Below are 27,180 nucleotides of genomic sequence, written 5' to 3' on the forward strand. Positions count from 1 at the left end.
TAACTAATTAAATAAATTGACAAAAATATTATTTTAATCTTATACATATATATAGATATATATATATATATCTAGTATATTATATATATTATATATATATATATATATATATATATATACATCAGTCTGTGTATGTGTGGCCTCTAATCTGTGCTAAGTTAAACTAAATAGACACAGAGAATATCTCTTTATTTTCAACTGCGTAAATTCTTTTAACATATATGTGTGAAGGTTTTCGAAACCATTAGGTCATAATGGAGTTTATACTACATAATGTTCATAATGCACAAGGTTAATAGATTTCTTTATAAATCATCGAATCAATTTTGAATGCGGAACAGTAATATTGCTCAAATGAATTCAACTCAGTGAATGAAAGGGTAAATTATTGACACAACAATGTTTTCACGCATTAAATACATTCTGCTCCGATATATTATTTTTTGTACTTAATCCCCAATTCCAAGATATCTTCGCTGATTCCAATCCTGTTCCAAGATCTTAAGAAGTGGATTTGCCAGCAAACTTAATCACCTAGTGATCGTCAGTTGTTTTAAAATTACAAGACACTACAGCTCAGTGGTTCTTAAATTTTTCATTACCAACTCCCCGCCCCCCTTGCATCTATGAGTAGAGTTCCTTCTTAGACTGAAAAAGAGAGAGAGAGAGAGAAAGAAAGAGAGATGGTTTCGAGAGCTATAGAGAGTGAGGTAAACAATGCCAAAAGATGCTATATAGGCCTAACGAGTCTTAAACTAGAGTGTTGGACCACTGCACTAACTGCTGGAGTTTTCTAGCGTGAAAAATCATGTGGCTACGATAATAAGAAAAATAAAATCACTTGGTATTGTGGTGCCATTCGTCAACTGAAATCCACACGCTGCTTTCCGTACTCAATAATTCCAAGTCTCCGGTTATACTCATATAATAATTCTCTGCACTACGATAATTCCATTTGATAATTCCACTTAATAATCCAGGCTCTTAATCAAGTGCTTTAGAAGCCTGAGTGTGGTCGTGACCCGGGACGTCCAGCCACCTGATTATTTGTTAATTTATTTATTTATTTATTTTTGGTTCCACGAAAGCATGAAAATGGAAGAAATAAAAAAAATATATTATTTCACAGTTCGTAAAATGGAGTTCATTCATCATTGTTTAAAAGCATTTTACATCGTCAAGATAGATAGATAGAGAGAGAGAGTCACATATCCGGTCCACTTACCGTTCCCTTGGAGGGGGGCCTATTTGGGAACTCCGCTCCTACTGATGACGGCCTCACCTACAAATTAAAATATATTCCTTTAAATTAGATTAGAGAGAGAGAGAGAGAGAGAGAGAGAGAGAGAGAGAGAGAGAGAGGGTGGGGGAGGAGGGGGCTTTCAAAAAGATCCAGGAGACAAGATCTGGAGATTTCAAATAGCAGTTGCGAAGTGGAGTCCCGCAGGGGGATAGATTGGGGTCCACGCAGATAAGCTCTGCGTCAAGTATACAACATCATAGCAACAATTGACTGATGATGTATATAAAAGTCAGCGTTGCGTGACGTCACGGCATGACGTACCTACCTGACATGAGTCACGTGACTTCGATTTTGTCCCATATAATAATAATAATAATAATAATAATAATAATAATAATAATAATAATAATAATAATAATTAATAATAATAATAATAGTACCGGAGAGGTGTCTCCTTGCAACACCGAAAGTTATTTATAAGATTTTCACGACAAACAAATGAAATCAAATTTTGGGTCTTACTTAGAAGAGACAAACTCAAAGTTGGGCTTTATAAAATGAACATCAAAGAGACATTGAATTCAAAAGTCGATTAGACGAAGCAACAATGGAACTCAAGAATGAACCCTACGAAACACAACTCAAAAACCAGTTCATACTTCGGCTCAGTTACCATTAAAAAAAACTCAAGATTTCGCTCCATAAAAATAATAAGACAAACTCAAAATCCAACTTTATAAACACAATGAAACAGCAAATAAGCTATTCAAAACTCAGCTGAAAACAGAGACAAACAACAAACTCAAGATCGAGCTCTACAAAGGAACAAAAACAGAAAAATTCAAAACTCAAAAAAGAAACTAAAAAAATTCAAAACTCAAAGAACAAAAAAAAAAAAAATTCAAAACTCAAAAAAGAAAAAAATAATTCAAAACAAAAAAGAAGCATAAAAATAAATCAAAACTCAAAAAAGAAACTAAAACAAAAAAATTCAAAACTCAACCTAAAATCAAATGGACGGAAAAAAACTCATAATAGAATTCTACAAAAAAGAAACGCAAAAAGAAATGTCAAAACAACCAAAAAATAAAATCGACAACAGACAAATTCAAATTAACAAAGAAACATGAAATACAAAAACTCAAAATTCAAAAAAAAGAACAAAACAACTAAAAAAAAAAAAGACAAACAACAACAGAAAACGGAACTCTAAAACTCATGAAGAAACAGAAAACAAACTCAAAATATTCAAACTCACAGGAGAGGACCTCCCGCTGTTAGGGGGCGTGGCGCTTTTGCCCCTTTGGTCCGCCGGCGACTTCAGATGCTGGCGTTCTTCTATGGGCACGGCGGGCGTGCCGAAGGCGTTCCCGAATAGCATTTCACGCTGCCCGAGGAGAGAAGACAAAGATTAGGTCATTCAGTGGTTCGGTCGCATTAGGTTGGGTATCTACAAATTTTACAGACGAATTTAAAAGAAATTTTGTTGTGAGATAGGCCATGGGACGAGGAAGACCTGGTTCATTTTGGGGATGGGTCTCTTGCAAGAATGGCCATGCGACGTGGAAGGCTTGGTTCATTTTGGGGATGGGTCTCTTGCAAGAATGGCCATGGGACGAGGAAGGCTTGGTTCATTTTGGGGATGGGTCTCTTGCAAGAATGGCCATGGGACCTGGAAGGCTTGGTTCATTTTGGGGATGGGTCTCTTGCAAGAATGGCCATGGGACGAGGAAGACCTGGTTCATTTTGGGGATGGGTCTCTTGCAAGAATGGCCATGGGACGTGGAAGGCTTGGTTCATTTTGGAGACTGGTACGGATCCTAGGTTCTTTGCACAGAAATATCTAAAAAAGGACTGGACTATAGGTCATGAAATACTCCATTTGATTTTGAAATGGATCCCTAGGAAGATGTGGGTTCAAGGATGAGGGCTTCACTCATACTTACCCTTAGTTTAGCTTGCCCGGCCATTACCATTCTAAATCGTTTCGAGGCGAACCCTATGAACAGGAGGATGATTAACCCCTGGAAATAAGAAAAATATAGATGAATACTATAATTCTCCCTCTTCTACGAGGTACCTCTACCACTTTTTTAGGTGTCAGGTCCCTCTTATCTACTGTACATATTTGTATGAAGCTTCACTAAAAGTAAAGATGAGTTATTTTGGCCATATTTACCCAAGAGAGAAATGGTAAATAAAGAAAAATAAACTAGAATTAAACAGCCAAACTCCAGGAACTTACCGTCCACGAATTGAAGACCTGGAAGATAGGGTAAAAGCTCAGGTGCCTGAAGTGGAAATTCACATACGTGAGCAACCCGAACGTCCAGGTGATGGCGAAGAATATCATGACGAAGGCTGCCCCGTAGCAGAAGGAGCCGTAATCGTCTATGAGGTTGTCCTTCCTGCGGGAACAGGGGAGAAGGTTCAGTTTCTGGATAAGCCGGACAAGCCTACTGGAGAGCTTGGTCATGCGGTGAGACGGGGATGGGAGATTATCTGTCAGTCTGAGAGCAGTGGTAAATATGGAAGCTGATAGATATCTACCGCAGGAAGGGCTCAAGAAATCATAGAGACCTGAACTAGAAGGGAATTCAGTTAGAGAAGTGACAGTCACAGTACAGGAAAATTGGGAAAGAGCTTTGCAGGACTAACCTTGCCAAGAGAAGACTTGATGTAAGAACATTAACACTGATGTTTTATCTACTTATATGAACACCCTTCTCTAAAGGAAGAGTCACTTAAGCCAGCTCGTTCTGTGATATCTCTCTGCACCTTTCCAGTCATGCTTGACACCAGCTAAGCAGCTTCTGATGATATGTGACCACATTTATCCATCAACAGGAACAAAGAACGTACCTTAAAGCAGGCGTAGACATGTTGCAAATGACTATGCAGCCGAAGACGAAAGCAACGGCGCAGAAGAACATCTGTGGCGCGAAGAAGCAGTACTTGGGCTCGTTGGTCCAAGACATGAAGCAGCGGGGATCCAGTCCAAGTTCGTGGAAGAAGAGGAGGAAGGTCAGACCCATCGACACTAGAGGTACACTCCAGGCCAGGAAGAAATAGGCTCGGAGGCGGCCACTGATCAGGCCTGTGAAGGAGATAGTACATAGGTTACAGATAAGATTCTCTTTCTTTGATAAAAAGTGGAAGTATTAATAGTTTGTACTATCCCCTCCAGATGAAACTTGTACATTCCCAGTATTTGTTTTACTTGTATGCACAATGATTTTGTTTGCTTGTCAGTCCGGATGACGTCTGAGAGCTTTCACGATTAAATGTCAAAGAAATTGTGCTCTGAGGTGCACTTTGGGTTAAGGAACATTTGATTAGATGACAAGATGAACTTGGATTTAGATGTGGGTCTAGGAGGTTCAAGGACTGTTTTCCCCTATTTTGGATTTAGCAGAGACACGCCCCTTCCCTTGGCTTGGCGGTCTTGGGGTCGCACCTGCTGTAATGGCTTTGAACGAGGCGTGTCCCAGGACGAATATCCAAGCTCCCGCGCCCAGGTAGCACACGTGGAGGAGCGTGCCTATGGCGGTGCAAGTGTGGCGGTCATCCCTCACCGACTCCATGTCGCTGACCAGCATGAAGATGGAACCGAAGAACACAGCGAAGGCCAGGTTTAGACCGATGAGGTGGAACATGTCCTTCAGATCTCTTTGTGGGAGAGATACAAAGACGATTGACAAGACGCTGAAGAAAACTCTAGATATATTATGTTATTTTCCTTCACGTGGAGGGAGGATCAAAGACTCAAATCAGGTATCGTCTCTATAGGGACAAGAAGAAACAATATTGAATGGTACTACTACAACGTTTACTGGCAAAACTGAAAACCACTACCGCGGCCTGGTTCCCGCCAGTCTCTGGCCAATATTTCTATTGTCTTCTATTTATGTTTTTGTGTATGTTTATGGTATTTACCATCTGCTGTCTATGTTTATGATATGTATCGTCTATTTTTTTATGTTTGTAAGTTCATCCCCGAAGGGATGGTAATAAACACGGCACCCAATTTGCACATAAACTATAAGTAGTCACCAAGACAGAGGCACGCATAGTGGTGTTCAGTTTTACCCTTTTTCAGTGATCACCGATAACAGAAGAGGTCTTACCCAGACACCAGGATGGTGATTATGTAGATCAGCAGAGCTATGAAAGAGAGGATGTAACCGATATACTTGATGATGGTAAGCCACAACTGCTCTGGGGGAACTTCCTGCGATTGGAAACATAAATAAATAAGTAAATAGTAAATAAATAGATAAATAAACATGATTTTATTGGCCATTTGACAGGCCTTTAAACTCCAATCACACAGTGGTTTACTGTGCTTAATTATATCACTTCACTATTGTCAGAAATTGTGGTAAGGAACTATGGGAAAGTAAAATGATTAAAAAATTTTATATTCCGTCATTTGTTTGCCTGGATATTAAATATAAAGGACTTCTCTAGTTTTCCTCTTGTTGTACATATACATTTTACATTGCCTCAGGGCTGTGTTCATATTTTGACTAATAATAATAATAATAATAATAATAATAATAATAATAATAATAAAAATAATAAAAATCAGTGCCTGCAAGCTATAGCCGATTCGCCATAACCAATGGCCAGATGACATAGGTCTAACGAGATGACGTTGGACTTATTAGTACTATACTGGCGACGCACCAATTATGGCCAGTGACATGTCGTAAAACACAATCACACACACACACACACTCACCCTCGGTTCGACCTCTTCAGCGACGATAGCAAAGGTGCCAAAGTGCTCGCAAGCGCATTTTGTGTAGTCTTGGGTCGTGACCAAGATCTTGCACCCAGTTCTATCCCAGGCGCCGTAGTCGCCAATTGCAGGGTTGTACCAGGCGCAGATGCGTTGGTTTATCTGTCAACAGAAATCGTGGGTTTTGTTAGTTTGTCTGTGAATAGGATCTACATCTAAGTTGTTTTTTAATCAGTAGAAACCACTAAGACATTAGTTTGTCAACTGAGTGAATTAAATACATTTAAACGATGGACAGAGGAACACAATGAGCAGATACTTCAGTTTGTTTGTCAATAGACTCATCATCAAGTTTGCGAATATGTCAGCTTATATGTGAATTAAATCTGAAGATATGTCAGCTTTTCTGTGAATTAAATCTGAAGATATGTCAGTTTGCCAATAGACAGAAATTATAAGTAAATCCTTTTTTCCAGTGAATAGAATCCACAGACGCGCCACTTTGTTTGTATTATATGAAAAGTGGTCGTTTTTACCCGGGAAACATTCTACTTGTGCAAGTGAGTACAGCTGGAATGGTACCGTGAGTAGAGCGAGATATTTGCTGTCGATTTACTTGCCAAGCTATAACGCTAATTATGGTCTCGTTTTGAAGCTGAATACTCTTACTGTATTGTAGTGTATTCGTAAACACCCAAGAAGTCATAATCACGAAAAGGACCTTACCTCGTACACAGTCTCGTTGTCATGGAACCTGAGTTGCCTGACAGCGTACTGCTTCAAGTTGTGTTCGAACTTCAGGCGAATCGGGTTGTCTTTTCCCAGGGTCGGGACGCAGGGCGGGGCCCTTGAGTCCACCATCTTGTACTTGTTCAGGACAGGGTTGGTCTCTGCCCTCACCGACATGATCCGTGAGTCAAGCCTGTGGTCCAGGTACTTGTCCATCGTACTGGAATGAAGAACAAAAAAGAGTGGATGATGGTTATTTTTGTGTTAAAGCTTCGCAATCCAACACTGATCCATGTTGTTCAGAGGTAGAAAAGAAGGGGTATGGATGACTAGCTATGCAATCCAGCTCTGCAATCCAAATTATAACCCAAACATTAAGCCATCTTGCCTGAAGACATGAAATAGAACTGAGCAAAATATTCGTGACCAAGCGTAAAAGCTAGCAAACAGCTTTAAAAAGTCAATATTTTTTTTCAAGAAGGGTACTAAATGATCAAGTTATTAAGTAAGCAAGGTGGGTCATTCGTTATTATTAAGCTACTTACGCTCTGTTCACTCTTGTGGGAACCACATCGTCGTAGTTGTTGTAGAGCATTGATATGATGTTCACGGGCCGAGAATCACAGCGGCTGTCGTCGAAGAGTCTGGTTGGGACTGTGGGGGACAATTTGGACCATTATTCTAGTTATTGATTCATTTGAAGTACATTTATTTATTCACTTATTTTAGTTTCTCATGTATAAAGGCCACTTCGCTGTATGCCATCAGTGCACCACTGTAGGCAATTACTGAAGGTGAGGTGCCTTCGGCCCCTAGCTGCAATCCCTATTCGTTCCTTTTACTGTACCCCCTTTCATATTTTCTTTCTTCCCATCTTACTTTTCACCCTCTCCTAACAATTGATTCATAGTACAACTGCTTTGAGGTTTTCCTCCCGTAACACATTTCAAAACTTCTATTGCCCTAAGTCCCTCAGTGAGATGGGAATGAGACTTGTACAAAATATTTGGGGTTCTTACTAGCCGCCCTGTCGTATGGCAGATCCCACTTCTTCCGGATGTCTGGCAGCAACTTGTACTCTGGAAACTCGTAGAAGTCCCTGTTGGCCTGCAGTTCCCCTGATGTGATCTTGTAGGTCTCGGCAACTGGAAAAAAGAAGCAAATCGCCGTGAGTTTACTCAACAGGCCACCCAGTCCAAGGTCACCATAGAAATCTGCAAATTTCTATTCTTTCATCAGACCTGAGAAAAATAAGGGCCTTGCATTAGGTTGCCCATCCCATCAGCATTGCTATCATTCCAGTAAACTGCCGAAGGAAAGAACGGCTCTACCAGAGTTACTCACGTATGGTGTCAGTAGTCTTCGTGAATTTGTACGGTTCTGATCCATTTGGGAAAGCGACAGCCTTTGACACTCCCATCATCCAATTCTCGAGGTCACCGATGACCTTAGTCGAACCTGGCTTATCTTTCTGGAGCTCCTTCCATTTCTCAAAGGATGAAGGGAGGAACAGGTTGCTCATGGAATCCAATATGTCCTGAGGAGGGTGATAAGGATCTAGTCATTTGAGGGTCAGAATCTGACATGTTGTTTGGCTTTTGGTAGCATCTTGCCATCAAACTTTTCACTTAGCACCCAAAGTCATGTTATACTGGTGACAATATTTGAAGTCATGCTTAAGATGGCGCCAGGCTGGACTAAACGCCAGTGTTGGGTACATTGGCGTAAAACAGGGGGATGCCAAGTTAGACTAAACACCAGTGTTGGGTATATTGGTATAAAATAGGATACCATGTTAGACCGAACACCATTCTTAGGTACACTAGTGTAGAGTTGCAGTGAAATATGTTGAAGGCAAAAGGCATGGTATTTTGATACATCAGCAATATGATTTTATGCTGCCAATGCAGTGGAATAGCAGAGGATCAATGACAAGGCTGAGGAAGAGAGCGGGGAAAACTTTAGTGGAGAAGTAATATATGAACAGAAAAACAAGATTTGTAGCAAAATGCAGAAGACTTAGAAATTCTCCTGATGGCAACGTGCAGTATGTTTAATTTCCCCTTGATGTAGTTTATAACTGATTTGAGGTGCTCCCCAATTGGATAGCGACCCCCAAAGGTTTTTCAGGGGTCGTTATCTAGGACTAATATTTCTTGGGGGTCATTATCTAAAGGCTTCTGCTATACTCACCAGCATTTTTTCGTGGTCCTTACGATTAATCGCCTTGGGAATGGAGGTATTGGCCGTCATTTTCTCCATGATCGCCAAAAGGCTGGCGTGTCTGGCTAAGTCCTTCACACTGGGTGGCGCCACTGTACCAGACGAAGCTAAAGAAATAAAGAGACTACTGTTTATATATGTTTGTGTAAGTGTGTCAAATACCATAGTAATGCTGGTGGCTTAAAAAGATGCTTATCAAACATTTTTGTGTAGTTGCTGTATGCACAGCTCCTGCTCAAAATGCACATACAAACATATAAACACTTTGTAAGTATTCTTTTACATCACCTTATTATGGTATTTGGCATACGTATGTACACACACACACATATATATATATATATATAAATATATATATATATATATATATATATATATATATATATATATATATATATATGTATGTATAACTGAATCACGAAAGTTAGGAAACGTGATAAATCCATAAATAAAAGATATATGCCACGAAGGAAAAATAAACGAAGCAGGATCTGCGAGACCTTTCGACGTTAAACGTCCTTTACTGAGCATATATCTATATATATATATATAATATATATAATATATATATATATATATATATAACAAGCATCAAATCAGTCATAGTATATGTGGTAGAACTGAAACAGTGAGAAAGATGGAGACTCAAGGTATTGAAACAGTTTGGTAGAAAAAGGATGGAGGAGAGTGTTTTAAGATGATGTGGTCACATGGAAAGAATAGTTTATGAATGTTGGTAAACATTATATAACGAGTAAATAAATCAAGGTCTTATGAAGGAAGAAGAGAGGAAGGCCTGGGAGAGGCTTTATAAAAGCAATGAGAGCGATGCTGGGAAGGGACCTTAAATCCAGGAAACATGAAAACATATGCAAGGCAGAGGTTAATGACGCAGTGTGTAGGTGGCCACACTTCCCTACTGGTGAGCCTTCTGTGTAGATGAAGAATGGGTTAAGTGTAGGTGGGCACAGTTCTGTGTAGATGAAGAAAGAGTTAAGTGTAGGTGGCCACAGTTCACTGCTGGTGAGCCTTCTGTGTAGATGAAGAAAGAGTTAAGTGTAGGTGGCCACAGTTCACTGCTGGTGAGCCTTCTGTGTAGATGAAGAAAGAGTTAAGTGTAGGTGGCCACAGTTCACTGCTGACGAGCCTTCTGTGTAGATGAAGAAAGGTCTAATTTCCTGTACTAACCTGTGGGGCTCGAGGCGGTGGACTGCACTGCTGTGGAAGAGGACGATGAAGTCGATGAAGAAGAAGACGAAGAGGTTGGCGCTGGGGCTACTGAAGGGATCGGCTCCTCTGCCGTCATTTTCTTTAAGATCTCCACAGCTGAGGCCTGCTGGTTGACGTCGGTGAGGTCCACATTTTTCATCATCTGGCTGAATTTTTCGACGTCCACGTCGGAGAAATTGGCCTCTGGTGGTGTACAGAAAGTATTGCTTATTCATTCGCTTGGCGTCCATTCCTTATCTGTCCATATCTTTGCTACTAAAGTTCATGGTCTCTTGCCACAAGAAGGAATAATCATATAATAGGGGTTCAATGAATTGCCCAGTATGGTTCCATACCCCTTTGCCTAAGTCCAGTTAATTCCTATGTTGACAATTGAACTTAATATACTCAGTATAATACATACTTTGGGGATGAATAGCTATGAATAGAACATACAAGAAAATCAAAAGCATTTATAGTTTTATATCGTTATTTTTACACAAAATGTAGCCACGTATACATTGGCAACATCAAAATCAAATATATACAAATATCCAGAGATCAAGTCCCATACCCCCACAGCATGTGGTTCTCAGGGTATGGATATGGATGCCACTAGTTAAGAACCCCAGATAATAACGTGAAATTCAACTGGCTTACCAAACCCGCCGAAGAAGAAATTCGTCTCGTTGTCCGGCAACCTTCTCTTCCACATGGCTACCTCATCAAACTGAGCATCATTGTATCCAGTGTAAGTTGTGTTGGAAGAAGTCTTGTGGCAACCGATCATCACTAACGCTGGGTCTAAGGGTGGCAGTTTCGTTGCAGGGGTCCCAAAAACGCGTTGCCCCACTTTCTTCAGGTCTACAAAAAGCTAAGGAGAGAGGCCATAGCAGATAATTATACTACTGTCGACAAAATTCTCTTAGTAAACTTAAAAATGACATGAATACTTATCAGTGATGGACCTCTACAAGAATTGAAAGGTTGCTTGAAATCCTTTCAGAAATACTGTAGTATATTCTGTGACATATTTAGCAAAGATAAACATCAGCCTAAGAAAGGCCTGCCATGAGCATATTTATTTCATTTTATCACGATCTTACCAAAATTGCTGGAGAATTATGGCCGCAAGATTACTAAAAGGAAAAATGTCATCTCCTGGGAGATTCTGAGCTGGACTCAAGTTATTATTATTATTATATTCAGAAGATGAAACCTATTCATATGGAACAAGACCACCACAGGGGCCACTGACTTGAAATTCAAGCTTCCAAAGTGTATTATGGTGTTCATCAGGAAGAAGTAAGATGAGGTAAAGGGAAATATAGACAGATGAGACCCCACTTATTTAAAAAACGGAAAAAATTAAGAAATTACAAATAGATAAAAACATTAAAATGCAAGGCGAATAGTATCAGGGTAGTAATGTATTGTACTTCCGCTGGAACTTCTGAAGTTCTAATTGCACGGCTTCCTGTTGGAGGCTGTTATGGTCATTTTGTTCCGAAAAGCTCTGGTGAAAAACTCAGCACGTAAGAAAAGGGCCATTATGCAGATAGAATGAAGCAAACTATTTAAGAATGAAACTAGATGGCTGGTGACTATCCAGGAGGAGGACTGTGAGTGAACTTTGAAAGAACCAAAAGGAATACCAGTATAATAAAAGGAGGAGGACTTAGACACCACTAGCAACAAATATAGAGCAGTTATGTGTGATAACATACTGAGGAAGAGTGAAGCCAAAAGTGAAAAATTCAGGCTAAGGAGCCCTGTTACAAACTAAGTTGACTACCTTTCCACGAGTTCCAATTCGCTGACCTCCAGCCTAGCCTGCTTACCACTGAACTGTTTTAGATCTGCTTGATCTTCAATGTTTTTTTTCTTTCTGAATATTGTGACCTGATTAGCTAAGACTTGGTTATCACTGAAAATGCCAAGTTTGCCTAGATCTGCCTACCTCCAGCCCTTTCTCTCCAGTGGTGGTTGGCTGCTCCCACCGAATGGCGATGTTACTCCAGGTGTTGTTGGGTGCAATTCCAGCAACCTCCACTTTCCAGTACTGGTCGCCCTGTTGACACGACAGCCCCAAGCCAGAATCCCTTGTGGTAGATGGCAATGCCTGGATGACCCGTGTCATCACCGCCTGTTCCGAACAGAAGGAAAACGTTACGTAACAATATAACTTACTGCTGTTGTGACAAATGGTGTTATCCTTGTGTTATGAGCAGAATTTATAATTTCCTAAACTGTTAGGGGAATCAGTGGTCATCCTTAGGTCACCATTGTCATCAAAACACAAGAAAAATTCTATTGCAACATAGGTCATAAGACTAACAACCATATGTAGAGTCTACATAGCAGCGGATATTGAAGATCCACTGAGAGGAAACAAGAAGAAGAAGCATGTGGATGACTATGAGTCATAGTGAGACTAAGTAGCCATCAGAGAGTGACTGGGTGAATGTTTATGCACAAGAGCTAGCATTTTCATTTGCATAAAATTCATAGGATATTACAACTTTTTCTTAATATTTACGTGATGAATAGTTAATTTTCATCTAAGGTCAACTCAAAATATTTGATTTCGACAGAAGCCGTTCTTTCCTTTGTAGTGAAACATAATCGCAGAGCTCTTTGAACTCATAATACATCGAGGTTCCACTGAAAAATTACCTCAACAATTGTAGTAATATAAGTTCCAGTAAGACTTCTTATATCTAAGTAGCAGAGCAAAAGATACTAATGTAAGAAGAACTTCAAATACAGGTCCTACCACAAGACTAATACTGACAATTTTGTAAAATAAAATTCTAAGTCTCTGCTCTCCTGACATTACTGATCAACTCAGGGAATATACTATATATGGTTATAATCCCATAGGTTAAGATATGCAAAGATAGGAACAACAGAACTTGAGTAAGACACATTAAGCCTTCCAGTTTGAGTGGTATACAAGGGTCTACAGTGGGCTTTCAGTTATGCCTGGCAGGAAATGGGGACACTGATTACGAACACTTTCTGATTCACATTTCAACTGACCTGTGGATATGATGTACTTGTGGTCATTTACCGTGAAGTTAACGGACTCCCCAAACTGGTCAGCCGCAACGATGGTCTTCTCCCACACACTGACGCTGAATCCTGCCGTGCATTCTTTAGGATTCTGAGTGCAGTTTTCAGTACCCACTCGATAGTTTTCGTGGATCATACACTGTAAAGAAGAGAACAAATATTTGCTCCAGTACTTAGTAGTCCTACTTTGGTCAATCCTTCTTAAAGACAGTGGTAGTTGACAGGTATGTGAATACAGTCAGGTGTGCTCATGCACAACTTTGATTCTTTCACAATAAACGCTTCACTCATGGTGGGAGAGATTAAGCTGCAATAAACTCCTTTTCAGAGCTTTTAGGAATGGATAAAGTAACAATCCCCGGTTGCAAATGGAACGGGGAGTTGTGTTCATGTGACAGAAACCCCAATATGTAAGAGTGAGTCTCTGAGATTCTGAGTTTGTAATGTGTAAAGTGACCATGTCCATCTTCCACGAGAGAGAGGGACTCATACGCAACTAAAGTAGCAGAAAGTAACATGTGTGGGTAAATAGACACAAAAAAGTTCTAGGTCTTAAAGGATGCCATAATAAGGAGAGGGTCGAGGTTTAAGGTAAAATGGTGATGGGTCTTCAGGATTTTTAACGTCAACTGAAGGAAGGGTAACCTGTCGTGTTGCTGCCACAGAACCTGAAGAGTGAAAATTAATCCCTGTTTGTGTTACAGTGCTAAAGACAATATCACGAATGTTGTTTAGCCCCACCTCGCAACCGCTATTAAAACTGAATTACCAGGAAGACTTTACTTCAAAAAGTACTTAAGAGCTAAGAAAGGGCCCTGATTTCATGGACAAAAAAATTAGCCTGTGTTCTCTGGATGTTGAGATGCCACCGTTACTTTGTGATTGTGTTCCTAGTGGTTTGTTTATCAGTAAATCTACTTAAAGTGGAAAGTCTGAACATACCTCTCCTAAAATCTTTGGTCCTCTGTAGATATTGTGGCATCTTTGCACATGTTCAGTCTTTCAGACAGACTAATGTGTCTAATGCTGGCCCGTTAGAATTTCCGTTTGCCTGACTTACCAGTTCTTTATGTAGTTGTATCTTTCCTAGCTTGTTTTCTAACCTTTTGTCACCCCACTCCTTTATATTTAAGCCCTTAAAAACCATCCATTATTTTTGGCATTTGCAGACATCTACTGCTAAGCTCTAGCTTCCTGTGAATAGTTGGAATTTCAAATAAACTCATTCCTAATAGATTGAGCTTAAAGTAGCTAAATATTGACCAAAATTAACTTGCAAAATCCAACTAAGTTGAGGATTGTTAACCATTAGTTTTAACAGACACCGTCAACCCAACACAATGAAAGAGCACAAAAAATGATACGTTTTTCTTCTGAATGTCACCTTGCAAACGATTACACTCCAGAGGAAAAACCGCATTACCTGGTAAAGCTGCTAAATGTGCCGATAGCAAAAATTCACCGAAATGTTATTTTGCAAAATGCAACAGGTGATGATGAAAATGAAGTGAGTAAAGAAAATGATACTTAAATCAATGAAAAAAGCTAGACCTTTGAGAATAAGCCAGCAACACCCATCACCCGTTTGCACGCACCTACTTGTCAGCTGTCGTTTTTTTAACAAGGAATGAAATGTCTGGGTAAATCACTGAACAAGAAGTTAGACAATTTTAAATTTTGTCAGTATAATACCAGGAAAAGACAACGAAACGGGAGTTTTCGTAGATTTTTCACTGAAGAGAGAGAAGAAGTCTCTGCGGCAGAGTCGAGAGACTCCCAAAGCTGATGCATTATGTAGGTCGAGTGTGCGCGCACTGAAATGACCCTGCAGAGCATTACTCGTTTCAAGTAAGACCCAGAAAACTGACGGCTATACGTGGGGTACATACCTGTTTTTTGGCGGAGGAAAGGCTCACGGAGTACCCAAACCCGAAAGGCCCGTCTGTCGTGGCGTAGTTATCTTCCTTCCCGCTGGAGTCTGACATGTTGTTCTGAATGGTACCCCAGTAGTAGTCCGATGTCGCCGGGTAGGACGGGTCTGCAGAAGACCATAGGAATATTTCATCTGAAAAGGTCTTTTTAAAGCCTTGCTTCTCAAAGCCAAGACTGAAGAGGGGTGGGGTATAGAACAAGGGTCTCAAAACTATGACCTGGGAACTACATATATAAATCTCAATGTTACAGCCAGTCACTTGGAAGCTCAAGCGTGGTGGTAATCAGTTGTCTCCCATCCCTCTGGTGCTGGTACTGTCCTTGGAATTCTCATTTTCATATTCAAATTGCCATGTTCATTTTGCTTTAGTGTGAAATAATTAAAGATATGAAACTGGATCTTCTCATTTTTGCCCGTGGCCTGCTAAGATGTGTAAAATATGTAAATGGCACTCATACTAAAATGTTTGGAGACCCTGGTTATATAGAGACTCAGCCCTAATCTAAGTTTGTCAGCATAGTTATCTATCTATGTTGAAACCGCCTGGTGTAAGGCAGTTAAATATAACACCTGGGATACAGAAGCACCCAAAAAGCACAGGTACATACCATCTTTTTATTGTTATGAATTATAAAGGAACCAGCATTCAAATGCAACAGTCCTGAAAGGCCATTAACATAAAAGTGAACAGAAGACAGAGAGAAGTAAAACCTATGGCTAACAAAAATCTATTACTGATGAATTTTGAAGCACACAAACAGCAATGTAAGATGGGAAACTATGAAAGTGTGGTGCTCTGAAATGACGTTACAGTTGTTTAAACTTAGGGTATCAGGGCAGCCCAGGGCAACTACAAGTCTCCATAGATCTTGCCTAGGGTTGCGTGCTGAAGGTCTCAGTGTGAAGAGAAAGAGGGATAGAGTATCAAAGGCCAAACACTGGGATATATGATGAGCTCATTCAGCGCAGGAAGCGGAACTGAGTAGGTAGGTTTGAAAGGTGTAACAGGAGGAAAACCTCAAAGCAGCTGCACTATGAAACAATTGTTAGGCGAGGGTGAATAGCAAGACAGGCCTCAGTGTGTGAGGGACAGTCAGAACCATTCGATCCTGCTCAGGCAGCAATAATACTCGAATGGGGCATACAGCATTCACTCATAAAACAAGTTTTGTACGAGAAGGAATCAAGCGAAGACGTTAGAAATGGAGAAACTAGAACAACTTCGTCTTACCGTAGGGTGGCAGAGTGGGTAGAATCACTGGAGGCTCCGTGGGCGGTCCGGGCGTGGTATCTGGAACTGCGGATTGGGGGAAGGAAGGTGGAATAGCCAATGGGGAGGGAGAGAATAAAAAAGAGGCATTTCGGCGTTAGTCCTTTGTGGAGGTTATTCTTTCGATGAAATAAAAGGTTTGATGATGATAATGGCTGATGGGCGTGATAATGAAGCCAATGTGGAAAGAGAGAGAGAGTTACAAGAAGTGAATGAGGTAATAGGGAGAGGATTCAGATGAAGAGGGCGAGCCACTCGACTCTCGAGGGCAGAGAGGGAGAAAGATACAGAAAACAGGGAGAGGAGTTGTTTCCATGTACACAAACAGAAGTTGAGAAACGGACAATAACAAAAACTGTGGCTCGTGGCGCTGTCGGGAGAACCATTACTTTAATATTGAAGTTTTTTTCTCGCCAATTAGTAACCTGCTCAGCTAACGACTTAGCTACTTAACTTAGGTTTTAATTATTTTAATGACACAGTTACTGTACTAAAGATATAGCTAAATAAACTAAAGAAAGAGTTAAGAATCGTCAAGATGAATAAGCGTCTTCGTAAGACAAGGGGCCAATTTTGACGTCAAGTGCCACTCCCGAAAGCGCTGTTTTTTTTTTTTTCAAGCCAGTCCACCTCTCTAGGTTCCTAGAAAGATGTTTACAATAGATTCTCTTTAAAATTAAAATGATGTTCCTGGTGAGCGTCTGGGAAATCCTTGAATCCTGAAGGAGTCTCGGGATGTTCTCTGGAGCTTCAGTGCCTTCTTCTGACGAAGGTTTTGGAGTCTGCTGGTGAAGGATTAAGGACGTTGATTGTAATAGCTACTACAATTTCTATGAGTTATTTTCGAAGCAATGTTGTTTACCATTTACTTCATCAGTTCAGTATATCTTTATTATCATTTGAAGGCTCAGGCATCCCGAGTAAGGAAAGAAGCTTTTGCACTGTATAGTATGGTTAAATATAAATAGTGTTTGTGTGCATGTACCTGTGTCAATTCATTCCGTTACAGTAACTAACATGCATAAGTTACCTGAGACCAAGTCAGTTTTAGATGTCGACAGAAATTCAAGGGTTTGACCTGGAAACATCATGATCATGTACTGTGTCACTGCTCTGGGACCCAGAGTGTCCACCTGGAAGAAGGAACACATTTATGAATGCACAAACAAGCATATATAACAAATATTTAAGGTCTACACACAACTGAGAAGACTCTCCTCACCAGCTGAGAAGAAAACTCTCCTCTCAACTGAGAAGACTCTCCTCACCAGCGAGGGGAGCTGGGTATGTCTCTCGACTGAGGAGGATTGAATTGTGTTTGATTTGTTGTAGTAAAACCTAGATAGGTTACCTTGTAGTTAGAAGGGGAGACTTACACAGTCTTGTAAATTGTAAAGGAATACTTCTTGGTGCAAAATTGATCATTCCTGTGTGTGAAACGACATAGGTTGCTAATGATGGAAATTAAGATATAGAAAACCCAAGAATAAGTTGAAGACATCATTCTCAAAATATGAGAGCTTAAAGAACAATTTGGGCAATAGAGAGATATGTAAGAGAGAGACATTAAGTCGGAATAAACTGAACAGTTGGGTAACAAGCTCCAGTTTGAAGTCAAGGCTATAGCTCTGTGAATTAGGCTTGATAATGAATTAAGCTTAAAATTAAGAGAACAGGAATTATAAAAATTTTGCCGCAAACCTGTAGATGTGGCCTTACGAAAAATTCCCGTTCTGAAACCATCATTCTCTCGTATGAAGAAGGTATCGAGAAAATGCAATAAATTATTATTATTCTCTTTCTCATATGTTTGGGGCAAAATTTTTATAGTTCCTGTTCCCTTAATTTTAAGCTTAATTCATTATCAACCCTAATTCACTGAGCTATAGCCTTGACTTCAAACTGGAGCTTGTTTCATAATGAAATTAATTTCTTGCAGGAATTCTTTAGGATCAATTGTTACCCAACAGCCTGTTCTCTAGTTATGTCAGAAAGGCCCTACAGAAAATCTTCCAGCTGCCAGCTCCAGTACATCTAGCTTCTAAATCAAAATATTATGTTAGCTTTCCATACACTTATGATACCTCATTTATACCGCATTTGAGGAAGATAATGAACAATCATTTCCCAGCAGTTGATGTGAAATTCATCATAAGGAATCCAAAAACAATAGGCGGATTCTTTCGACACAAAGAAAAATTGCCTTCTTTGATGCGATCTGGCCTAGTTTACTTGTATACTTGCTGTTCGTGCAACGAACAGACTTACGTTGGAAGCATTCGCCGACTGCTCAAAGCACGATGTGACTCACACATAGGCATTAGTTACCGCACAGGGATGAAGCTTTCTAGTCCAGAGCTTTCAAATATAAGAAACCATGCACAAATATGCAAATGCAGAATCAACTACGATGATTTTAAGATAATTTTATCCAGCCCTAATGAAAACCAACTCCCTATACTCGAATCCTTGGCCATTAAGCACCTTGTTCCAACATTGAATAACAACACTACAGCAGTTCCATTATACATTGCTTAGACCGCCCACTCTCTTCTTCTTTCCTTGGTTATCTCGACTCCTTCTCGCTCTGGCAGGCCTTTCAGCAACCGAACCTCGGGTTGTAAGGTTTGTTTTATATATTTAAAATTTTTTTAAAACAAATTTTACTTAGTGTTTAATACATTGTGTTTTTAGTGATTTGATTTTATTTAAATTTTATATATATATATTTTTTTCTCGTGCTTATTTGTATGTAACAATTTATGTTAATCTTGCTGGACAAGTTTGTAATTTATGTATTTTTTATAGCCTTGAAAATGAGACCATAGTCTTGAAACGTTTGCAACAATAAAGCAACCCATGTATTGAGCTGTTTTGCCTTTTCACCTGCTATATATATATATATATATATATATATATATATATATATATATATATATATATATATATATATATATGTATATATATATATATATATATATATATGAATAACTTGATCACGAAGTATATAAAACGTTATGCTATGTATAAATAAAGTTTTTTTTTTTTGCCACGAAGGAAAAATGAAAAAGCGAGATAGCCAAGTACTTTCGGTCCTGTTCGGACCCTTTGCCTCAGTAAAGGGTCCGAACAGGACCGAAAGTACTTGGCTATCTCGCTTTTTCATTTTTTCCTTCGTGGCAAAAACCTTTATATATATATATATATATATATATATATATTTATATATATATATATATATGATATATCATATATATATATTATAGAGCATGTGTATGTACTTATGTCTTGGCAACAGAGAAAACTGGTGCCTTTCCAGACAACAACTCACCCCAGCTAAGAATGCTCTTGTCTTTCCAGGTCGTCGAGTTCCAGTGAAAAACGTCGATGTTGTTTTCGTCGTGGAATATTTTGGCCTCGTTCCAGCACAGGTTCTTGCTGCACTTTTTCTGGAATCCATATTTTTTCTACTTGTTCGATTAATCCAGTGCAGTATTAACATGACCTTTGTATCTTGATCCACCATAACTGGAAACTGGAACTGGAAACCAAAAATGTAATTCAGAACTGTAACCAAAACTGGAATTCAGAACTAGAGACCAGAACTGGAATCAAAACTGGAATTCAGAGCTGGAAACCAGAACGGGAATTCAGAACTGGAAACCAGAACGGGAATTCAGAACTGAAAACCAGAACCGGAATTCAGAACTGAAAACCAAACTGGAAACCAAAACTGGAATTCGGAACTGGAAACCAGAACTGGAACCAAAACTGGAATTCAGAACTGGAAACCAAACTGGAAACCAAAACTGGAATACAGAACTGGAAACCAGAACTGGAAACCAAAGCTGGAATTCAGAACGGGCATTCAGAACCGGAATTCAGAACTGGAAACCAAACTGGAAACCAAAACTGTACACCAAAACTGGAACTCAGGACTGGAAACCAAAACCACACAGTCTGTCCACCTTGGAAAAGCGTCCGCTACCTTCTGGGGCCTCCCGAATACACAGGTGGCGACAGAGAGGGCCAAACTCGTCACCTGGGTGACCTGGAATTGTTGGGCCACGTTGCCAACACAGAAATAGGTACGCATAACTACCGCCTTACCTGTCCGGCTGACGTTCCAGCCATCCAGTGCTCTGGAAATCACGCTCGGGATTTACAATAGGTCAACAGAAGGAAATATAACGTATAAGGCTTAATTTATAGTATACATTCCTTATACAAAGTCACAGAAGATTGCTTGGTGTGTATGCAGAGAGAGAGAGAGAGAGAGAGAGAGAGAGAGAGAGAGAGAGAGAGAGAGAGAGAGAGAATTTCAGTCATGTATACTTGACATGAACATGTTTTCCCAAATATTTTGGCATTCATCTTTCCACAATCTCAAAAATAAAATGATATATATAATATGTATGTATGTATGCATGTATGTATGTGTCTGGGAACATTTTCTCATAGAATCACTTTACTAAAACAATCACTATACACGCCTTCAATACATATTTCTCCCACCGCTCAGTCTCTATAAAAATTTTCAAACAAAACTAAATAGAAATCTTTAATAAATAAAGAAAAAAAAACTCGACTAATCTGAACACAAATATTTACTGAGCCACAAAAATTGCGCGAGATTTCGTGCGCGAACCGAGAGCTTGCGCGCTTCAAATACCTCAAGATGTCTTATTGATTCGTTATAAATCAGTCATGCGTTTACCTTGGAACTCTAACCTAGAGAGAGAGAGAGAGAGAGAGAGAGAGAGAGAGAGAGAGAGAGAGAGAGAGATTTGGTGGTAGTACTGTGGTTATTTACGAAGTAAACTCCATTAGATTAAACTGTGCACTCACTGTTAAAGTTTGCTATGAGTTTTATCTTGACTACAACTAAAATATAGAGTATCCCCCCCCCCTCTCTCTCTCTTTCTACCAGCTTTTGCCTTTATACACTGGATGGATCAAGAAAGTGAACGTCATATCAGAAGGCTTATAAGGCGAGAATCGTAACCACTAGACCGTGTGTGTGTGTGTGTGTGTGTGTGTGTGTGTGTGTGTGTGTGTGTGTGTGTGTGTGTGTGCGCGTGTGTGTCAATGTATAAACAGTAAACGAATGTAAATAAATAAATAAATAAATCTCACATTAAGGTTTAGCTAAATGTTTGAACAAGCATGAGCAAACATTCATCTTAAAATCCCGTGCTGAAACATCATGTCAATATCAGTAATATCAGTAGTTTAGTTTTATTAGAAACAAACAAAAGTTCCTGAACAATTTAACTGCCGTACTTTTTTTTTCCTTTTTTTCAGCATGTGTGTGTGCGTACGTGCGTGTGAATAACTCCCAAAAATAATGACGAAGCTGCCGTAACCAAAACAGAATCATCTGTGATCAATATCACCCTGCACAACTCAAGAATGTTCGCTGATCTACTTCACGGTCCAGAGGTAGTACTAAAGAGCTTGACTGTGATACGCAGAAGTAAGTAAATGAATGTATATTCCCTTTAAAACTGCTCTGGCTTAAAACATGGGCCTACCAGTCGCCAAAATGTAAAATTCCCACTTTCAAGAGCCGTTAACTCAGAAACGACGAAGGTAATCAAATGCATTAAAACTCACTCGCAAACTATAAATTAAATATCATTTTCATATCCCACGATTACACATTTTTTGCATTTCCCTGGTCTTAATATCTAGGTTAAGACAAAATATCTAGATCCAAACCACTGCGCAAGTTGGCTAAGTACATGAATATCGACATATGACAGCTATGCACTCTCATTCCTTGACTGTTGGTATACAACAGGTACTGCACTAGTTAAGTGCAGTTCAAATGAGCTCATTTTGGAGGCAATCATGACGATCTATTTCTGGAATTTTATCTGTTCATCCCTTGACGATAATATAGCTCTACTACAGACAAGAGGAGCCATCCTTGAAAAAATAGACACAGAGCATAGAATTTGGGAACACTGTAGAAGTGTGTATATATCACGTCAAAACATCGTATACCTTCATAAATTCCCTTTCGTATTGTGTAATGCCAATGTCGAAAGGGGAAAATAAAAGATTGCAAAGATTTCAAGTTACTGATTGAATGTAAGGAGTATAGTACGACTCGTAGGTCAAGATAGGCAAAGTTTTTGGTTTGATTATGTGGCATATTGGCCTAATTACATTGACACAGAGTCATATAAAGTCTATGGCTCTGGTTCATACTCTCTCATTCGTCAAATTTTTTTTTTATTTCTAAACGTCAGTAATTCTGGTTTTGTTTTTTCCCTATTTCTCCTAGCATACGTAAACTTTCCTGTTGAGAGAATTCTTAGCATTACATATTGGACTATCTAAGCCAGCCTACATTACAGTTTACTGTTTTTTTCTAATTGTCCCACTCAATTTACCATAGACATGATAATGCAGACATTCTGGATTTTTTTTCTTAAGTATATGGCGTTACTCCATATGAATGGTCAAATCTACGCTGGTAATTGGCACTCAAAGAAAAAAAGTTTTGAAATTTTTCTTTGAACGACTTGATATTTTCAGTCCTCCTGATATCGAGTGGGAACTCATTTGTATAATCCTGGTATAATCAATCATTCGAATTGTACGTGTTATACCCAGCAATTCATTCGAATATTTTGAACACCCAGTCTTGATAGCTTGGTGAATCATTACACATATTTTATACATCATTCCAGCTTTAATAGGCAACCAACCAACAATGGAACTCAAACCATATAGGCCTAATCCTGTCAAGTGGTGCAACACCCTTCAATATAATCTTATCTTGCTGCTCTATTTAGTATATTTGCAACTTTCTAAGCTGCATCTTAAGTAGATTATGCTAAAGTTTCAATAGTCCACTCTGTTTTCGACACAAATAAACATTAGATTTTTCATAAAACACAAACCAAGATATTTTATAACAAAGACAATATTTCTGAGATGATGGCCAGTAACCCTGACAATATCATTGATTTGAGCGCTAAGAGACGGGTTGTCATAAGTCACGCACATTGTTAGCGATCTGAACTGCTTTACTATTTATATTTAGCCGAAAATCGCCGAAGTTTCTTAAATATTTTTTTCTTTCCAACCAACACCAATCCAGATTTATTTTCACTTAATTCCAACTGCTTAAATGTAGGCCAATCCATTCTTTAACACTTGTAAGCACGCCGTTTATTTTCTCGTTTCTAATTTCAATATTACGTTAAAAATAAGATAGTGTTATTGCAAATAGCTTGAGCTTTAGCCCATGTCTCCGTAGCATGTTTAACACTACAGGGATGGCCGAATACAAAATAAGATTAGACCTAGTACACATCCTTGTGGTACTCCTCTTCTTAATGTTTCATAAGGTGAGTGTAAGTGTAAATAATTTACAAGTAAGTCGTGAGCAACTCTATCAACAGCATTTGCCTTCGTCCATTATTCGTAATAAAAAATTTACAACAGAACCTATTGCTTGTAGAACAATGTTGTCTGTTAGCCAGACTGATTATTCGGTAAAGCAATTAACTCTCCAGGTGGTTAATCAGTTGCTCAAGAATTACGTATACTAACATAAAAGAATTACATTTTTTAACCTCTTGGACAGAAAATATAAATGCTAAAAGTGCCCATGTGAACTCTAACTTTGTCGGTGAAGTCAATAATAGCCACTTTGTCAGATGTAGTGAACGTATTCCTCGTTCCTAAGCGCTCGCTCCACAAACAGTCGCGGGCACGCTATACCTACTATTCGCGTGTGGTGCACAGTTTTTTTTTTTTTTACCCTTTCTTTTTCATACTGTTTATAGAAAAAATTTAACCGAATTCCCTCACATTTTACAATTTTTTAGCTTTACTTTATTTAGTAGTAGGCTACATCAGACTTTATTTAATCCTTGAACTATCATACCCTTTTCTACAACGAGAAACCCCGAAAAGTTAGAAATGTTTCTAAAATAATTATTACCAAATATTTTCAATGAGTGACTTTTAACGTTCTGGATCCTGGTTCCTGGTTACTAAACATTCACGCCACAAACACAGTTGCGTGGACATCACATTATTCGCGTGTGGTGCAGAGCTTTATTCCTTTTTTTCAATTCTAATCTCCTTTAGTTTCACTTTATTTTATAGCATACTTCAAAATTTTTATCTGAATTCTTGACCATTGCCCTTTTCTGCAACAATAACCCCCCAAAAAAGAGACATTACAAAAAAATATCGTCAAGGAATTTCCACTTCACTTTCAACCCTATCCCTCTCATTTCTTTCTCCTTTTTTAACCGAGGCAGAACCTCATATATCCCCCCCCCTCGGTTATCTGTTAGGGGAAATTTCAGCTTTGAATATCTAACGATGCATTTAGAAATGCTCAGAAATGCTAAAATAATGAGTTTTTGTATGAAATTCCGGTGTCTCGCGAACTTTTCAACCCTCTCCCTTTCGTTTCTTTCTCCTTTTTAACCGAGGCAGAGCCTTTTATATTCCAACTCAGTTATCTGTTAGGGGAAATTTCAGCTCTAAATATCTAAAGTTGCATTTAGAAATGCCCCAAAATGCTAAAATACCAATCCGGCGACGAGACATTACAAAATATCGTCAAGGAATTTCCACTTCACTTTCAACCCTATCATTTTAATTTCTTTCTCCTTTTTTTAACTGAGACAGGGCCTTATATATTCCCCCCTTCAGTTATCTGTTAGGGGAAATTTCAGGTTTAAATATCTAAAGTTGCATTTAGAAATGTTCAGAAATGCTAAAATAATAAGAGTATTAAAATCCGGCGTCTCGCGAACTTTTCAACCCTCTTCCTTTCATTTATTTTTCCTTTTCTAACCATTTTTAGCTGAGTCGGAGCCTTGTATATTCCACCTCAGTTATCTGGTAGAGAAATTCCAGGTTTAAATATATAAAATTGTATTTAGAAATTCTCAGAAATGCTAAAATAATAAGTTTCCGTATTCAAATCCGGCGTCTCGCAAACTTACAGGAAGAAGAAGAAGAGGAGAGAGCGCCGGGCGATCAGTGTCAAAACCAAAACAAAACAACGTTCAAGAACCTGTCTATTCTGAATTCATTTACGAAAACGATAATGGCCGGTTAATTTTGGCTTTCTGTGTGAATTAGACTGAAGGTTTATCATGCCGGACATCAAGGTGACACCTTTAGGTAGGGAATGATTCGATTAATATAGGTTTTTATTAGACTTTTAGACCTACATAAAGAAACGCAGATTTCATACTTCGTTTACTCTATAGGTACAGCTACGAATTTAAAGTCAAAATCTTAAACCTGTAGCTTGGTTTAACCCTAATTACTTTTATTATTTTAGAGTTTACGTATATCTTACCTAAACCTTAACCGAAAACCTTAAAACTTGACAAATCTACCTGATTAGATAAGGCCTACCTTACCTCCTTTAGGTATCATCACACGAAGGTTGTTCCCGTCGGTTGCCGATCAAATTTACTGTCTGTTTGTATATTTAGCCTATATGTCTTTTGTTAATGTTTATGCCTTTTTTTGTGTTTATGATACTTAACCATCTTTTGATTCAAGATTTTATGCCTAGGGTAGAACATCACAGCAGGCCAAGCAGGCCACCTACAATCAATGCAAGCCACCCTCCGAAAAAGTACATTATAACGCGTCATGACACCCGAGATGGGCATCAGTCGCGACTTGTTGTTGGTGAGAAACGGAGCTAAAGACCTCTACTCTCCTTTCGAAGTAAGTATTTTCTCCAAAGTTAGAAATTAAGGCCAAATTTTAAGATAAACAGAGGGTACTGAAAATGGCGCCCACGGCAGTGGAAATCACCAAAACGCTTAGAAATTTTTACTTACAACTAAAAATGTTTCGAAGATTGACGCCATCTCGATGTTTACGGAGCGCTTGTGTCAACAAACTTTCCATTTCTGTGATAACTCGCACACCACTTGTACCCACAGACGCTGGAGCACTTTTATCACAACAATCGAAACACGATTTCTCACCAACAACAAGCCAGGCGTAAACAGCTGTTTGGGTAGAAGATGACGAGAAGCTGTGCTCTTGCTAATTTTTAAATAAGTAGTAAAACATCAATATTTGTTCCGATACGTAATACAAACCCTCGGTCCTTTAACAATAGGAAGGTAACTAGCGGCAGCTGGGACGGTCGTAAGCTTCGAACAAGGGGAGAACGGTAGTTAACTGCTTGTCCGGTCGTGCGCGCGCCGCGCGCCAAGGGCGGTGAAGAATCTCTTTTGCTTTCGGGCCGTGGTGTGACAGGGACGTGTTCGTCATCGCTCTGCCCGCTATTTTCGTCGTGTGCTTTGGATGTTACAATTTCTTCTGACTGGTTTGTGTGGTCTTTGAATGAAATTGTAAGTACTTTGTTTTTTCATTTTCATTGAGTGAAGATTAATTAATCATGGATCAAGAAGAGCTTTCGCCGCGCCCACCAACTGCCCGTAGAGTGTGTCCCGGGTTGGAGGGGCGTAAATGCGGCGGATTCCGCTCTTACCCAGATATCGATCCTCATGAGTTATGTTATCGGTGTCGGGGGCGAGAATGCTCCCGAACCGAACCATGTGATGTATGTGTAAATTGGTCCGAGGCGCAGTGGGTGCTGTACGAGGGTGGTAGGAAGAGGCGTAGGTTGACCAAGGAGTCGTCGGAAAGCTCTCCAGCGACTCCTTTGGTTACGGAATACCTCGTCATCCTTCCTGCCTCCAGCTCAGCCCCCACGATTTGCGCCTTCCCCTGCGGGGGGG

The 27,180-nt window shown here is 39.3% G+C and overlaps 1 protein-coding gene across 1 annotated transcript; it reads right to left on the minus strand.

The window, feature by feature from the left end:
- Positions 1-172: 172 nt before the first annotated feature.
- Positions 173-20,416, minus strand: LOC135199490 (cadherin EGF LAG seven-pass G-type receptor 1-like). Its single transcript, XM_064227579.1, is given in 23 exon segments — positions 173-1,039; positions 1,226-1,282; positions 2,502-2,630; positions 3,190-3,267; positions 3,489-3,651; positions 4,106-4,340; positions 4,701-4,912; positions 5,371-5,474; positions 5,988-6,149; positions 6,714-6,936; positions 7,262-7,370; positions 7,736-7,861; positions 8,061-8,253; positions 8,910-9,046; positions 10,128-10,352; positions 10,809-11,022; positions 12,109-12,219; positions 12,221-12,294; positions 13,191-13,362; positions 15,113-15,261; positions 16,388-17,208; positions 17,457-17,559; positions 19,758-20,416. Coding segments are annotated over 20 exon segments (2,862 nt in total). The 5' UTR covers positions 15,209-15,261; positions 16,388-17,208; positions 17,457-17,559; positions 19,758-20,416; the 3' UTR covers positions 173-997.
- Between the last annotated feature and the right edge of the window lie 6,764 nt (positions 20,417-27,180).

Source organism: Macrobrachium nipponense, chromosome 25, assembly GCF_015104395.2.
Source record: "Macrobrachium nipponense isolate FS-2020 chromosome 25, ASM1510439v2, whole genome shotgun sequence".
NCBI classification, from domain to species: domain Eukaryota; kingdom Metazoa; phylum Arthropoda; class Malacostraca; order Decapoda; family Palaemonidae; genus Macrobrachium; species Macrobrachium nipponense.